The 16,085-nt window shown below is 40.5% G+C and overlaps 1 protein-coding gene across 1 annotated transcript in view; it reads left to right on the top strand.

Annotated features, from left to right (window-relative positions):
* Rasgrp3 (RAS guanyl releasing protein 3) overlaps window positions 1-16,085 on the top strand; it is a 94,628-nt gene that overhangs the window by 55,836 nt on the left and 22,707 nt on the right. Inside the window, exons 2-9 of the mRNA XM_021186414.3 lie at window positions 1,610-1,812; window positions 3,118-3,220; window positions 5,590-5,652; window positions 6,134-6,265; window positions 7,570-7,717; window positions 9,033-9,206; window positions 9,618-9,734; window positions 12,046-12,321. Of these exons, the coding sequence (XP_021042073.1) occupies window positions 1,743-1,812; window positions 3,118-3,220; window positions 5,590-5,652; window positions 6,134-6,265; window positions 7,570-7,717; window positions 9,033-9,206; window positions 9,618-9,734; window positions 12,046-12,321 (1,083 nt within the window). The 5' untranslated portion in view covers window positions 1,610-1,742. The remainder of the gene's footprint in view (window positions 1-1,609; window positions 1,813-3,117; window positions 3,221-5,589; window positions 5,653-6,133; window positions 6,266-7,569; window positions 7,718-9,032; window positions 9,207-9,617; window positions 9,735-12,045; window positions 12,322-16,085) is intronic.

Raw genomic sequence — 16,085 nt, 5'->3', positions numbered from 1 at the left:
TGCAACTATGCATCGGGGCATTAGTCATTTTCCCCCTGTGCTCTCTGCAGCTGAGTGTGAACCTGCTGAAGGCGAGGACAGAACGGTTCCTTCCTTCATCTTGGTAACCTTTGTGCCTAATGCAACACCTGATGCTCAATGATCACCAGTTCCATAAACAAATTTGAGAGGGAAATAAGCATTGAGTCAAAACAGCTCGCCAGAAGAGCCCGTGGTGACCTCACTTGTGCGCTCCACTGTCCAAAGTGAACAATGCTTTAGAGCATGGTGGCCTGTGTTTCTCCGGGTCCTGTGATGATCTGACATCAGGGACTGGCTCGATGAAGGAAGGCGGTGCTGTTTCTCCAACGGGGACACATTCCATGACCAACTCTAAGATGTTTCAGACCCCAGTTCCCCAATGACATTCTGTTACTTCTATGACTGATATTGTCATTGTATCCTCTTCCTGAGATGATGTGAAAGAGTAATGCCCTTCATATTGGATTAGGGAACGCTGTTGTGACAACTCACACTATTCACATCTAGGGGAGTCATAGGAGGAAAAGGGAGCCCAGAAGTAAGTTTTATTTTATCAAGAGGATTTTGCTCCTAGGACTAAACAATGTTGTAGTTTGGATTAAATTGTTGAGTCTCTATGAATCCACAAGTTTATTTATATAAGTGGAGAATAATAATTGGTGCCTCACAGCATCAGTATGAAGGTCTCATCAGTAAAGCTGGGCAAGATTAAAGCTTCTGTCCTGCTTACTACATCGGGAGGTTGTTCAATAAACAATGATGCTTTTTTACTGCTGTGGTGGTTTGAATGAGAATGGCCCCGTGGGCTCATATGTTTGAATACTTGGTCCCCAGTTGGGAGTGATTAGGAGGTGTGGCCTTGTTGGAGGAGGTGTGTCGCTGGGGGTGGGATTTGAGTTTTCAAAAGGTCATTCCCCATTAGCTATCTTGTCATCTCTAATTGTGTATCAGGATGTGGTCTCAGCTACTACTCCAGTAACACACATGCCTGCCTGCCATGCTCCTCACCATGATGGTCATAGACTCTAACCCTCTGGAACCATGGTCCTCAACCAGTGTTTTCTTTTATAAGTTGCTTTGGTCATGCTGTCTCTTAACAGCAACACAAAAGTAAATAAGACAACCACTCATAGTACTAATGTTATTATTAGCAAGTTTAAGAAAGGTTTAGAATTTCTGCTTATAGTTGTTCAACATTTATGTGATCAGTGAGGATGATGCTTATAACTCTATTTGTATCTAAAAATGTATGTCCCAAAATATATCTGCAATGTCATGAAGTAAAGGGTGTGGTATTCCCGAATGCCTTATTAGGTAAGAATATGAAGACCGTATAAGATATTATTTTAAAAATTGTTTAGCTGCAGAAAGGGATGTCATTTAAGATGGAACACCTCTGTGATCTCAGATCATAGTGCACGCTAAGGGACATTCCACCCAGGTATTTTATTCTCCTGGCCATTAAGATCGCCTGTCCACTTGATACTTTTCTTGTAGAAAATACAGTCAATGGCTATTGGGTGGGGAAAGATAGAAAATCAGTCCCGTGATGTGGGCTAAATTGAGTCTTTTCTTCTTTACCTTTTAGAGAATTCTTGAAGTATAATTAAGAAGGAACATAGACTGCCAAAGGGCGAGAGAACCACTGCCTCGTACAGATATGGAGATAATCTGTCTGCTGCTGGAAATGTCTCCAGATTTTTGACAACGGCTAAAGAACCATGGGGTCCAACGGGCTCGGGAAATCGGCAACACTAGATGAACTTCTCAGCACATGCATTGAGATGTTTGGTATGAGCCTTTCCTCTTTGGTCCCTTTGTGCTTCCGCTTGCTTCTGTTCGTATGCAGGTTCCTTATAGAATAGGCTTCAGTGTCTATCTCTTGCTGTCTGAGGGCAGAAGTACTCCATCACTGGCCTCTGTTTCTTTCTCTTCAGTGTCCACAGCTAATATTCCAGAAAAACTACCATTCATTTCTGGAACATTCTTTGTGTCATTTTACTTCCATCTTTTTCTTCTTTCATTGGAATTCTTTTTAAAGCCATCAGTTATCATGCTAAATATTAATAATTCCTAATAACCTTTCAGAAATAGTGCTTACTTCTCCCATCCCACTTTCCAATTTTTGTCGTCATGTGTATGGTCCATGCTACACTCATGACTGTTTTGTGTTTTGACTCATGTGTCTGTGTGTGTGTGTACTACACAATCTACCATAATCTTCATTTGTATATATCCTGTGTCTACCACAGCCATGAGCCTTTATTTTGCTGTTAGTGTATCTACTTTAGCATTGAGCATTGGAGTCACACAAGATGACTTTGTTTAATCAATTTAACAATTTAATTTGTTCAATTGATAGAAACCAGAAGTAAGCCAGAGTAGGGCTATTGGATAAAATACAGAATGATAATGGCCAGCAAGGTGGCTCAGCTTTTGTCACAGGCAAGCCTGATGGGCTGAGTTTGATCGCCAGTGCTCACATAGTAGAAGGAGAGAACCGGTTCCTGAAAGCTGTTCTCTGATCTCCACACATGAAGCACCCTGACTCCCATAAATAAGTGAATGCAAGAGGATTGCTCACATTTGAATTTCAGATGATCACCATTTTTTTTTTGTATGCCTCAAATATTCCAAAGTCATACTTGTTCTGACAACTTGATCATTATTTACTTTCAATTCAAATTTACCTGGATGTCCTCAATTTATATTTGCTACATTTAATCAATTGTAAAGCAGAAGAATGGTGACACCCATCTGCCTTAGTTTTCTAGGAAATAACAGCAAGAGTAAGATAGTAACGACAGTTGACCTTGGGACCAGAGAGATGGCTCACGGCAGTTAAGCGTGCATGCTGCTCTTAAGGATGACAAAGTGGGTTCCCAGATGATGTCTGATGGCTCACAACTGCCTGCTACTCCCACTAATGCCTCTGGCTTCATGTGCACATATCTACTCTTTGCACATAATTAAAAGCAATTGAAAATAAATCTAACACAATATAATGGGGGCTTGGGGGGCATTGTTGACACTGTGATATTAAAGGAAGAAAAGACTAACACTGGCATCTCTTCATGCATTTTTGATTTCCCTTAGATGACAATGGAGAACTGAACGACAGTTACTTGCCCAGAATTGTGTTACTGATGCACCGATGGTATTTATCCTCCACTGAACTGGCAGGAAAACTCCTCTGCATATATCTTTTCAAAGGCTGTGTAATGCTTTTGGTCACAAATTAAGTTCTGTATTTAGATAGAGTGTCCATCTAAAGCCAGTAGATTAAGGTAAATAAAGTCGTATTTAGCTTTCCAGCTGTTTTGAGGTTATATAGATGTTAGATGAGACATCTGGATGATGGGCCAAGTTGTTGACTAAATACTAGGTGTTTGGTTGTGATTGAAGGTATCAGTAAGATGTGAAGTGGAATAGGAGTGGTGTGCTAAGGGTTCCTAACTTGTCTTCAACATTTTGAGTGGCAGTGTAATGAAAGAGTATTTAATGCACTGACTTAGGACCTAATATTTTCCTTCTGTGATGATCATAAAGACTAGCTAAGTTTTTACATTTCTTCCTGCTGGCATGATACAATGAATGTTCTAGAACAGTGTTTCTCAACCTTCCTAATGCTGTGACTCTTTAATACAGTTCCTCATGTTGTGGTGACGCCAACCATAAAATTATTTTCATTGCTACTTAATAACTGTAATTTTCACTGTTATGAACTGTAATGTAAATATCTGATATGCAGAATATTTGATATGTGACTCCCAAAGGGGTCTCGAACCATAGGGCATTTTTGTTTGTTGTTTTGTTTTGTTGGTTTTTCTCTATAATTTGTTGATTGCTGATAATGTTTGGTTTTATTGACAAAAGCAAACAAGCCAAAAATCTGTACAAGGCTAAAAATTAAGTTTCTACATAGTTGAAAAATCCCACTTTTATAGCAAGAGGTACAAATTTTTTTAACTGATTTTTGTGTATAATAAAGTCCTGAAATTACTAATTTTTGTGTGTAATAAGGTCTGGAAAATTGTTAAAAGGTGCACAGATGATAATGCAAGCAGTCTTACAGCAGCACCAGGAGGTTTATTTCCTAAGATCTGTGCATGTTATATAATCTCTAAGTGTGTTCTTATATCTCTACCTTGTACTATCTGGGAGGCCCTGTATGGTTGGGAGCATATTCAGGAGAGGGAATGGGGCCTGTGACTTAGAAAGTCTGCCCCAATGTTCTCGTCTGCCAAGGCTTCATAAGCTTGCCTTCTTCACATGTCTTCTTTCCATCTCCCTACAACCTCAAGTGATAAAGAGGATGTTAGACAGGGTGGAGAGGCACTCACCCTGAATGGAGAGCCTTGGAAGTGAGCAACGTCTCTATGGTCCATTGCTCCCACTTTTGATAGGCAGAGTGTAGGGGAGGAGGAGGGAGTTAAACACTTGAGCCACACATGGCCCACTGAGTTCTCGTGCAAACAGCACTCTTCTCTTAGTGAGCTTGCCAGTGCATGAAATGTAAATACAGAGGGTCATTTGGGCATGTTCAAGCATAGTGTGGGAAATTTCAGGTCATATGAAAATTGAAGACTGATGTTTTCCTCTTTGGATACTTTACCAGGCCCACTAATCCTCACTACAGTAGGAGTATTTGGTAAAGGAGAACCAGTGAATAGACTCAAGAACAAACAATGCAACATTAACATTAACATACTTGAACTTGACATTTTAAAATAGCAATGAGCCGGGCGTGGTGGCGCACGCCTTTAATCCCAGCACTCGGGAGGCAGAGGCAGGCGGATTTCTGAGTTCGAGGCCAGCCTGGTCTACAAAGTGAGTGCCAGGACAGCCAGGGCTACACAGAGAAACCCTGTCTCGAAAAACCAAAATAAATAAATAAATAAATAAATAAATAAATAAATAAATAAATAAATAAATAAAATAGCAATGAGATTAAAGTACTTGTTATATACAAACCCAATACAAAAACTCCTTTTTAGCTACAATGGTGCTTTTGGGTACTATAAGTTTTGAATTGTGTATACTTTCCAGTGTGCTTGTAACCACAGTTTGTGACTGCTGATTGTCAAGTACTCAGGAAGGTACAGCTAACTTGTAAGTGACTTCTCCACTGGACGAAAAATATATCCCAGAGCATTAACACTCATAGTTTGACTACTCAGTGTGGACATGCTCACAGCCCACTTCCGTGCCCATTTGACCATCTCCAGATTGCATTCACATCATCCACAATTTCAAAACCCAAATATTTCATATCTTGGATTTTTAGCAAATTTCATAATAGCTGTACTTATACCATAAGATGTCAATAAAAATGTCACCCAAGTCTAAAAATACATTGTTTTGAATGAATGCATCTTTGACTATAGAATCACATTAGTTCAGGAATATTGTTGGTTCTCCAAAAGTTTCAGAGTTTGAGGCACTTTTGCAGTCTCGGTCCTCAGCCTGTAGCTCAAATGTTGCCTGGGATTCATGTAAGTTATTGGAGCAGTGTAGGCTAGGCACATGCAAAGAGAAGACCTGTAAACATTTTCTTAACTGCCCTACGTATCGGAATGCCAGTGGAGAAAGCTGTGATGAGTTCCGACTGAAGATCTGCTATTTCATGAGGTAAATACATGTTTAGATGTAATTTCTCATTGCTTTGGGTTCTAGAATTATCAACAAATATTGTTTTTCCTAAGCAGTGATACTTCTCCCTGTCTTTGTAACTGTTAGTTCTTCTCTGTTCTTGGTGAGCAGTGTAAAATTTACCTTACGGGCTAGAGATCAAGTAATGCCTTCGGGAGTAAAACCAATTCATAGATCTGGTAGATTCCATGTTCTCTACTCCTTCACCATATACATTGCCACAAATTGGGAGGGGATTCCCCTCAGCTATGTTCGGCAGTAAGTCAGGAAGAACTTAGGGTTTGCAGGATCTTGCTTCATGAAGGAACAGAAAGATACATGATGGGATTGCTGGGGATGGGAGCTGTCAACTTGGAACTATGGTACTGGAGTCAGTGTTATACTCAGTTTTTAAAATAGTCTCCAAGTGTGGTCCAAACGAAAGCTTCCAGCTGTCAAAAGTCCTTTTTTTACCTTTCAGGTACTGGATTCTGAAATTTCCTGCAGAGTTTAATTTGGATCTTGGTTTGATTCGCATGACTGAGGAGTTCCGGGAAGTAGCTAGTCAACTAGGACATGAAAAACACATCAGCCTCATGGACATATCTAGCATGTAAGAGTGGAATGAGGCTTTTGGTCTTTGTGGGTCCATTGCTTTGGGGAAAAGGGTAGTAATGACCCTGCTTGACTGGAATCTCAACTGTTCTAGAAGGAAGTTCCTTCTTTGGAGAGAGCCTGGCTACAATGAACACAGCTATATCAAATACCATGTATCTCTCCAAGCTGCAGTTTGTTTGTAAAATGGCACAGTACCTTTGTGGGACTATTCTATGTTTTAAAAGTATACAAGAAAGCATTTGGCACAAAGTAGATGCTGAATAATTACCTCTTTAATCTGAATGTAGTCAATGTCTCCTATGCTCTTGCTACTCAGATCATGTCACTGGTTTCTCCTAGGAGCCCATGAGAAAATAGTCTTGGCTTCAGAAGCCTGAGCCTTCTGGATTGGAATCTATACCTTAATGACATTCCCTTGTGATTCATTCTCTTCTCCAAGTCTGAAAACCTCTCTACCCCAGGGCTTCAGAGGCTCGCCTGAGGCTCCCTAAATGTTGACCAAAGTTGTCTCACGGACTGGTTATTCCATTAGGGACTTAATTAATACTAATTAGACTCACTTAATACAGACCAGCTAACTCTGCCAGAAGTGTTTTGACTCTAGGTGTGATTGTCCATATTACAATTGTATATTCTATCCCAAGCTGGTCTGAAATTTATTATGTAGCCTAAGCTGTCCTTGAACTTCTGATGATTTTTTCCTGTCTTGGATTTCTAAGTGCTAGGATTATGGATGTATCTCAAATATACATATTTTCTGTCTTAGGCGTTCTCTTTGCCTAGACTGTTTCTTCAAGACTGATAATGAATGACCCAGGATTCACCAGGGAGGCTTGTTTACAATTCCTGTCACTCAGATTCAGTTCTAGTAAATCAGTGTTTCTGCAAGTGAGATGTGGTAGGCCTTTGTCTTCATAATGAATTTTTCAGATAATCCATACGATCCTCAGGTGTGATAAACAAAATCATGGTTGTTTCCAAGCACCTTTTATCACCATCTATATGCCAACAAACTTCTGAATTTATAGGCCTATCCCCGATATCTTCTTTATAGTTCAGATCTTGTTTGGTCACAAGGAGTACCAAGTAAGAGATTCAGAATGGATCAGGGCAAACCTATTGTGCCTAGACAAAACTGTTGGCAAAGGGTGGGTGGTTTTCTCTTCAAATATGGAAGACAGGGCATGTATTTCACACAAGCTCCTGGCAGTAGGCCAAGAGTTAGTCAGTAGGTTAATATCTTCCTCTGAGTGACATGAGTTTTCAGCAAGCTGACCAGACTTGTTCTTCTTTTCACAGTCCTTCCTATGACTGGATGAGGAGAGTCACACAGAGGAAAAAAGTATCGAAAAGGGGAAAGGCCTGTCTCTTATTTGACCATCTGGAGCCCATTGAATTGGCTGAGCACCTCACTTTTCTGGAGCATAAATCTTTTAGAAGGATCTCAGTAAGGAACTTGGTGGTTATTCTTCCAAGGGTAACAAGCAACGTGCCAACTTTCCCAAGAGCTGTGTGTTCATACTCCCAAGTGCTGGCAGCGTCTGCCACTGGGCTGTGTTGGAAATGTGCCCTCAATTCACCAGAACAATCCTTTTTAACCAAATATAAATATTATCCTGTCTTTAGTTTGTGGCCTAGGAGCTCTATTTCTGCAGCTATGTTCAATGTCTCCTTTCATAGAATTAAAGCGTGATTTTTCTAAAAATCCAGCAGAGACTTAACCATTCGAGGTTTATTTAGTTCGAGAGGCCTCCTCCAAGTGAACAGTTTGGCTGGGCCTTTTATTTATGGCAGTGAGGGTTAGGCATGAGTTAACTTACGTTGGTATCTATACAATGCCTAACTATGAAAATAGGTTGAGAATTCAGAGTTGTAGGCTTTGAGGAGATCTCAACACTAGATGGTCTCTTTCCCAGAGAAAGACATCCTGACTTAGACTTTGTTCCCTATGCATCCTGATGGACCCTCATTCCCTTTCTATGTTCCTTTTCCCTTCTGCTCGCCTTCCTTCCTCAGCCACAGTCTCTTCAAGCCGCCCTTTATCATGATCTACTTCTTTCTAGTGTCTCCATCAGCCAGTTATGTTGATGTATCTTGTGAGCTTAGGTGAAACCATCCCTTCTTAAAGACCCTGACGTAAATCACACCGTTGCTGGGAAGCAAGATGATTTGACTAGAATGTAGATTTCTCTCTCTCTCTCTCTCTCTCTCTCTCTCTCTCTCTCTCTCTCTCTCTTTCTTTCATCACCCTTACTTTTTCCCCCTATCTTCCTTTCCCCTTAAAAGACTAGAAGCTCATTGTCTATTGAGAGTATTATATTCCATCCATTTCCTGTTCTTTAGTGTGTGCCATTGTATCTTAAATGTGCTTGTTCTTTGGCGTCACTGGTAGAACCTTAATTCATTTGTGGGAAATACTGATCCTGTCTGATCTATTAGTTTTCCCAGGATAATGGCCTACATGGCTCTTAGGATTCAGTAAGCTTGGAATGCTCTGCAATATAACTTTGAGTTTCTCCCCTTCTTACCCATCCTCTAAAGCTCTATGATTTGTGTGTTTGTATCTGAATTTTAAAATGTAGTAAGATAGTCCATTAGAGGTACAGAAGCATAGAACTTGAAAGAAACCTTTATAAATGCAAAATGGAAGAAATCACCACAGTGCTATGAAAGGCTAGCTCATGGCTCTTATCCAACTGTGTAACATCTGATTTTGTGAAAACTCCATTATAGTTCAGAATCTCTTATTCTTCTTTTCCCAGTTCACAGATTATCAGAGCTATGTCATCCATGGCTGTCTGGAGAATAACCCAACATTGGAGAGATCTATTGCTTTATTTAATGGAATCTCTAAGTGGGTCCAGTTGATGGTTCTTAGCAAACCAAGTGCTCAGCAAAGGGCAGAAGTCATCACAAAGTTCATCAATGTAGCCCAGGTTTGCCTTCATCATAATCAGATCTGGGTTTGGGGATTCTGTATATTCATTAATTGTCCTGAGAAAAGTCATTGAGGAAATTGGTGTTTGTTAGCAATAAAACAGCACTGGACTATTAAACTGTTCACAGATATCTAATAAACAAACTATATTCTTTTCACATAGCAGGTTACTTATAAAAGGCAATGCTTAGAAACATTTAATTATGTTAATATGAAATGACTGGTATTGTATTTTCAGAGAATTCAACTTTCATTTCATCTTAAACTGATGTATGTTTTCTCCCTAAATTCTTGTTATTAAAATTGTTCTCATATTCACCTGCAACTTGGAAAATCCAAAATAATTTTTAAAAATTCTTACCATGTGTTAGTGTTAATGGTGTTTTTGTTTGTCTGTTTGTTTTTGTAGAAACTCCTTCAACTAAAAAATTTTAACACCTTGATGGCAGTGGTTGGTGGCCTTAGTCACAGCTCCATTTCCCGACTCAAAGACACCCATTCTCACCTCTCTTCCGAAGTTACAAAGGTACCGTGGATTTTTATCTAAATTCTAAGTCAGCATTATAGATTGCTGAGATATGCTCTGATCCTGGCATATATTATATAGGAGGGTAGTATTTTTTTTTATCTTAAACCAATGTCAAGTTATATATTGGGTACAAAATAGAAAGGGAATAGCCCCATTGTCCAAGCCTACCCATCAAACCAGATTGCTGCTGGTGATAGGTGTTACTGTAAGAATGTTCTGGCCAGGCTGGTGAGATGGCTCAGTAGGTGAGGATGCTTGTCATCAATCTGGTGACCTTGGTTTGATCCCTGGAACCCACATTGTGGAAGAAAAGAACTTATTCCCCACAGTTATCCTCTGATTGGTATATCCATGCCGAGCCATGCACCTGCCCCACCCCCCAATAAATAAATAAATAAATAAATAAATAAATAAATAAGCCCTAGCCAAAGATGACAATATTATAAATGTTACCAAATAGTTATGCGGTGCTTGCTATATGATCAGCACTCCAATAAATGTGGAAGATACCGGATGAGTAGAATAAATATCCAAAGCTTCTGAAATGAATTCACGGATGCCTACCATAGTTGCAACATTGTGGCACATGGGAGATGCAAAGGAAGAGAGAGTGGGAGGTCTTATATAGAAATATTCAGACTCATAACTGAGTTGCCACAAACAAGCATGTGCCTTTAAAATACAGTTCACTGGTATTAGTAATATAGTAGATTTCCTCTACTATATTAACTTGTAGACCAAATCAAATAATCATTTTACTTACTGAGCAGAAAGGAACCTTTTCCCTTAAACTAACACTTGGCAGTTGTGGGAGTAGGGTGTGTACTGCTTTAACCTTAAAGATGTTTAAAAAAAAAAACTCGATTGGTTAAATAATAAAGTAGTGTATTGTCTGAGAACCGTGGCAGTCCAGTGGCAGGCAGTCTCCAGGAGTGACCATACCAGAGCCTGGCTCGGTTGCTTAGCTTTCTCAATATCAGGGGTTTGTAGCTTTTCTTGTTCAATTTTTGTTTTTGTTTGTTTGACTTCTTGCTGTTATTAGCCTGCCTTCCCTCCTGATTTGGCTTTGGGGCGCAACAGGACAAAAACTACCCTCCTTGAACGACTTCTCTCTGCCCTCATTAATTAGGGACCCTCTTCCCATATGTTTTTGGCCATCTCAAGTCACATGACGACCATCCTGGACCAATAGCAGCTGTCTAAGAAACATAGTATACTGATTGGCTTCACCCTCTCAGTTCCTAAACTGTTTTTAAACAAAACAGGTGGAATTCACTTAAGCTTACTGCAGAGTCCATCCTAGGTGCTGGAGGAAGAAACAGCTCATGAGTCATATGAGATGCTATTGGAAAGGGAAGGTGATGGGGACAGTTTATTAGAAAGTCTAGCTGTTGTCTAGCTGTTGTTCACTAACCAACCAAGAATATCTGTATAAACACAAGTGAATAAGCCAGATAAGTACCACTATTTGGCCTCAGGCTCTACCCTCACCTCAAGTATAATGGGACTCACTATGGGTTTTATTTTTTTCTTACGTTTTATACTACATTTCAAATAAAAGGCAAAAAGAAAACTTAAGCTGTACAGAAAAAAAAGAGCTTAGGGGTTGTACTATATCTCTGTAAATTATGTATTTGAGGGATGGAGAAATGGCTCAGCTGTTGATCTACCAGAGGATGTAGATTTGATTCCTAGTAACTGAATGGTGGCTCTCAACTGTCTGTAGCTCAAGAACCAAGGCTCTAACAGCCTCCTCTAATATCCCCAGGCACTAAGCCAGGCAGGCATGTGCTGCACACACTCACTTGAAGACAGAGCACTCATATACATAAAGTAATACAACACACACTCACACACTCACCCTTTTAGTTAGTGGGAATTCTAAATGTCCAGCTCAGTTCAGCTTTCCCTACCTTGCACTGTCCCAGATTAACCTTCAAGTGACACTGGCAAGGTAACTTTCTTGGAACCATGACGGTCCTACGTGCTTGCCTTTGTGAGCTGTAATTTCTCATGACTCTCAGAATCCTAGGCATATGTGCTGCCATTTAGCAGCTCATAGGTGCGCAGAAATATAAGATAGTTCTGTGTTGTTGCAAAGTGGAGCAGGCTGTTCCAGTGAGAGCCAGGCCCAGTGCAGTTTTCCGATTTTTTTTTTCCTCTTGGTTGATAGTTTCCTGCATCCACATTGGTACAGCTAATACTCCACCCCATAGCTGAGGAATTCCAAACCACATATCCCAGAATCTGGGAGTGGACAGGGGAGAAAGTTGCTGCTTGAAAATTCTACTTTTCCATCTCTTCCCAGAACTGGAACGAAATGACAGAGTTGGTCTCCTCCAATGGCAATTATTGCAATTACCGCAAGGCCTTTGCTGACTGTGATGGCTTCAAAATCCCCATCCTTGGCGTGCACTTGAAAGACTTGATAGCAGTCCATGTCATTTTCCCAGACTGGATGGAGGAGAACAAAGTGAACGTTGTGAAAATGCACCAGCTTTCTGTTACCCTGAGTGAACTGGTCTCCCTGCAGAATGCCTCTCACCACTTGGAACCTAACATGGATTTGATCAACCTACTCACCGTGAGTCCCAGGGGTCAATAGTATGCTATTTGCACTTTGTATCTTAATTTCCAGTGTCATAGAAAGATATGTTGTAACAATTCACATTAGAGGGAGAATAATTTGAGGTCAGTCCATGGAGCCTAGGCCTAAGGAGCCTAGGACTAGGATGAGGCTCTCAAAGGATGAGGAATCAGAAACTTACATCCACAAGGAGCATGACTTGAGACTGTAGCCTCTTGGCAAATACATTTTCCTTCTTTGGGAGAAGCCTAGACTCTGCCTACATGAACCTCTTCCCTAAGAGACACTTTAGCCCATTACTCTCCTTCATCATACTTGGCCAACTAATCGGCTCTTTCCTTATGTCCTCAAGTCCTCTGCTTCTATTTTGATTGACAATTCAAAGACTCCGTCTTTATTTATTTTTTATTTATTTATTTATTTTTTTTGGGTTTTCGAGACAGGGTTTCTCTGTGTAGCCCTGGCTGTCCTGGAACTCACTCTGTAGACCAGGCTAGCCTCCGTCTTTATTCTTAATTTAAAACTTTTTATTTCATATTATATTTATGTGTGTGCATGGTAGGGGGAAGAAGAGGGAGAGAGAGAGAAGGAGGGGGAGGGAGAAAAAGAAGGAGGAGGGGCAGGGAGAGAGAGACTTGAGCGTAGCACAGCAATCATGTGCAGGTCAAAGGACAACTTCATGAGTTTGTTTTCTCTTCCTACCTGTATACAGATTCCAGGCTAAAACAGGTTGGTGTGTTTGTGGAAGGAGTTCCTTTTTCTGCTGAGTCGTCTTGCTGACTTCTTGCTTTTTTGTTTTTGTTTACTTTTCTCTTGTTTTCATTTTGTTGTTGTTTGTTTTAGACTGGGTCTTGTTTAGCTCAGGCTAGTCTTGAACTTGTGGCCCCTTGACCTCAATCTCCCAAGTGCTAGGATTGTAGCCGTGGGTCACCATGTGCTGCTTTTTAAAGAGTCTTTCCAGGGTGTTCTTTGTTCTCTTCCAAAGCAGGAATGACTCTGTTGTGCTTTATCCTGGGTTTTACATTTGCCTTAACTGCAGGAGGCATTGCTCTGCATTAGACTATTTTTTTCTGTTCATGTGCTTTAGTTAGCACATGCCCAGCACCTTCCACAGTACCTGGTACAATTAAGACCTCAGGAGTCAGAGTGAATGCTGTGCTTAGGGAGTGGTGAGTGTCAGACAAAAAGTCTGACATCCTTTTGTCACTGCCACTCTATTTATTTATTTAGGCACTTGTAACAGATTGTTTGGGTGGTCTTCAGGTCTAGTGTCTAGACACAGCAGGTGTATAAAAGATAACATCTTCCATTGTAACTTGCTTTTTGAGGAGGAAGGAACATAAGCAAATTCTCTTATCCTTGCTTAAACAAGCAAAGGTACAACTTCCCCCTTTGGCTTCATAACAGCTCAATAGCTGAAACTCGGCTGCCATCGATGAGCTGATGTTTTCTTTTGATGTCCATAGAAAATGAAAGCAACGACTCTTCTTAAGCTCTGGCAGCCTAAATTACCTAGGACTGCTGCATTGGAATAGGAGCCTGGCTCCCAGACTTCACCCAATAACTATAACTAAAGGACACACCCCTAAGTAGAATGGTAATATCAACTGTACTTTTAGTGTGAAGTTGAAGTGGTCAACACACAGACGTCTTGGGTTTGTGGGATTCAACAATGAACACAAAGATGTTCTCCAGTGGGGAACCACCTCACAATAACTCAAGCACCTGCATTGATTAGTCATTTGACATGTAAATATGTTTCCATGAATCAGTGCCCAGGTTTCTAACCACAATCAGACTACAAACCACGGAACAGACAGATAATGTCTGAAGAGAAGAGCCAGTGTGGTCCTCAGTTTCAACTGTCTGCCTCCAGACTGTGCTTTTAACAGTTATTGTTATGAGTATAACTTTATAACGCAGGTGCCTACATTTGGGCAATGTCTCCAACACCTAAAAGACAATGATAAAGCAGGGAAATTAAGTCAGTTTTAAGTGCATCAAGCAAGGGGAAGGTCTCTCCATGGTAGAATACTTGCCAGCATGCCCAAGACCCTGGCTCAGTCCCTAAACAAACAAACAAACAAACAAACACAAAACCTAAATGCACCAAGCTACATTATCAAGAAGATGTTTAGAAAAGTTCTGAAAAAAAAATTTTTAATGAAAGTTCAATGGTATAAATGGAAATCTGAATTTAAAAAAATAAAAGCTAAGAAGTAATTCTTTTTGGTTAGGAAAAGCAAATGAAAAAAAAAAAAATAATGCCAGAGTATGCCCACCTCTTTTTTTTAAGAGCACAGAGGGACAATGTAGAAGCTATTTAGCATCATATTTAAGTCTGCATAGCTCAGAGTGATAGCAAAAAATCCTAAGTGAGAAGTCTTGACCTCTGCCTTGAACCTGTGCTAATCCGTCTTAACTGTAGCTTTTTCTTCATGCTTCTGTGGTCATTCATGAGCTCTGCACTTCTACAACTCTAGAAATTCAGAATGGCACAGCCATGAAAATAAGGAAATAGTTTTGTGGCATCGGCCATGGCCCACCGACTCCCCTGGACAGCACAGACCTGCAGAGCGGTCACGACACCTAAGCCAGTTTCTTCGTACATCTAAGATCATCCTTCTCTCCCCACAATCAAGAAGAATGTTCATTACACGCAAAGACACATTACGTTTTTTCTGATGCCATGTGGAAGGCAATGTCCTCACCATGAGCCCTGAGGAAGCTTATGTGTCCACTAGAGTCTCGTGTCCACTCTATGAAGCACATGCGTGTTTGAATTAAGAACTACGGGACTGCAGCTGTCTGAGGCACAAGAGTGTGTCCACAAGCACAGCATTTAAGGGAGGAGTTCCTTTTTCTCCAGGCTGTGTTCGTTAGTGACCCATATATGCTTTAGCACGTTAAAAAATAGAGAGTGAGAAAACTCAAGTTAATGAACAATCATTAAACACCTAGTCTGTGCATCAGGCTGTCTGCCAATGCTGGAACTTTCCATGATCACTAGCTCTCATGGCACCTTCCCCATCCATCTCCCTGGTAAATGCTCATATAGGCCCTGTAATAAATCCTGGGGGTTGGGGTGGGGGAACAGAAAAATGTCATACCACCTCTGTCCCTTCCTTTCTCAAAAATAAAAGATGGAAGATTTATAAATGTCCCCAAAGTTTAAAAATAACCAACTTCTAAGATACAAAGTTGGGGAACTCTCTCCCTTGGGTAAGAAATTAGTCATCATTTGTCACTATAACAAATACCCAGTATAAATCAATTTACTGAAAGAAAAGGCTTATTTTGGCTCTGCCTGTTAACAGTTGGCTTCGTTGCGTTGGTCCAGTGGTAAGGCTGCGTATCAGTGGGGCAGCACGTGGCAAAACAAGATCACTCATCTCATGGCTGGGGAGTGGAAAGGGAAGAGGACATGGCTGAGCTTCCACAGTCCCCTTGGAGGCATGCTCTCATGATTTAAAGACTTCTCACTGGGCTTCACCTCTTAATGCCCCCACGACATCACAATAGTACTGAACAAACTTTTAACATATGGAACTCTGAAGGCCTTTTAAGATGGAAATAAATAGTGATGGTTGATGTTGGGTGCACATCTGCTCTCTGCTATGGGCGTATTAATAACGTATCATTTATTTTGTGTCAGTGCAAAATTAAATAATATTTTCTCCAACTCTTTCCATTATTTATTTAGAGAATACAATTTATGAGGAAAAGACCTTGTCCTTCTCTCCACTGTGTCCTTTGTCCCT

This window comes from Mus caroli, unplaced genomic scaffold, assembly GCF_978045245.1.
Source record: "Mus caroli unplaced genomic scaffold, Mus_caroli_1 scaffold_18, whole genome shotgun sequence".
NCBI classification, from domain to species: domain Eukaryota; kingdom Metazoa; phylum Chordata; class Mammalia; order Rodentia; family Muridae; genus Mus; species Mus caroli.
Note: the sequence above shows the minus strand (reverse complement) of the source record. Positions and strands in the feature narration are given on the sequence as shown.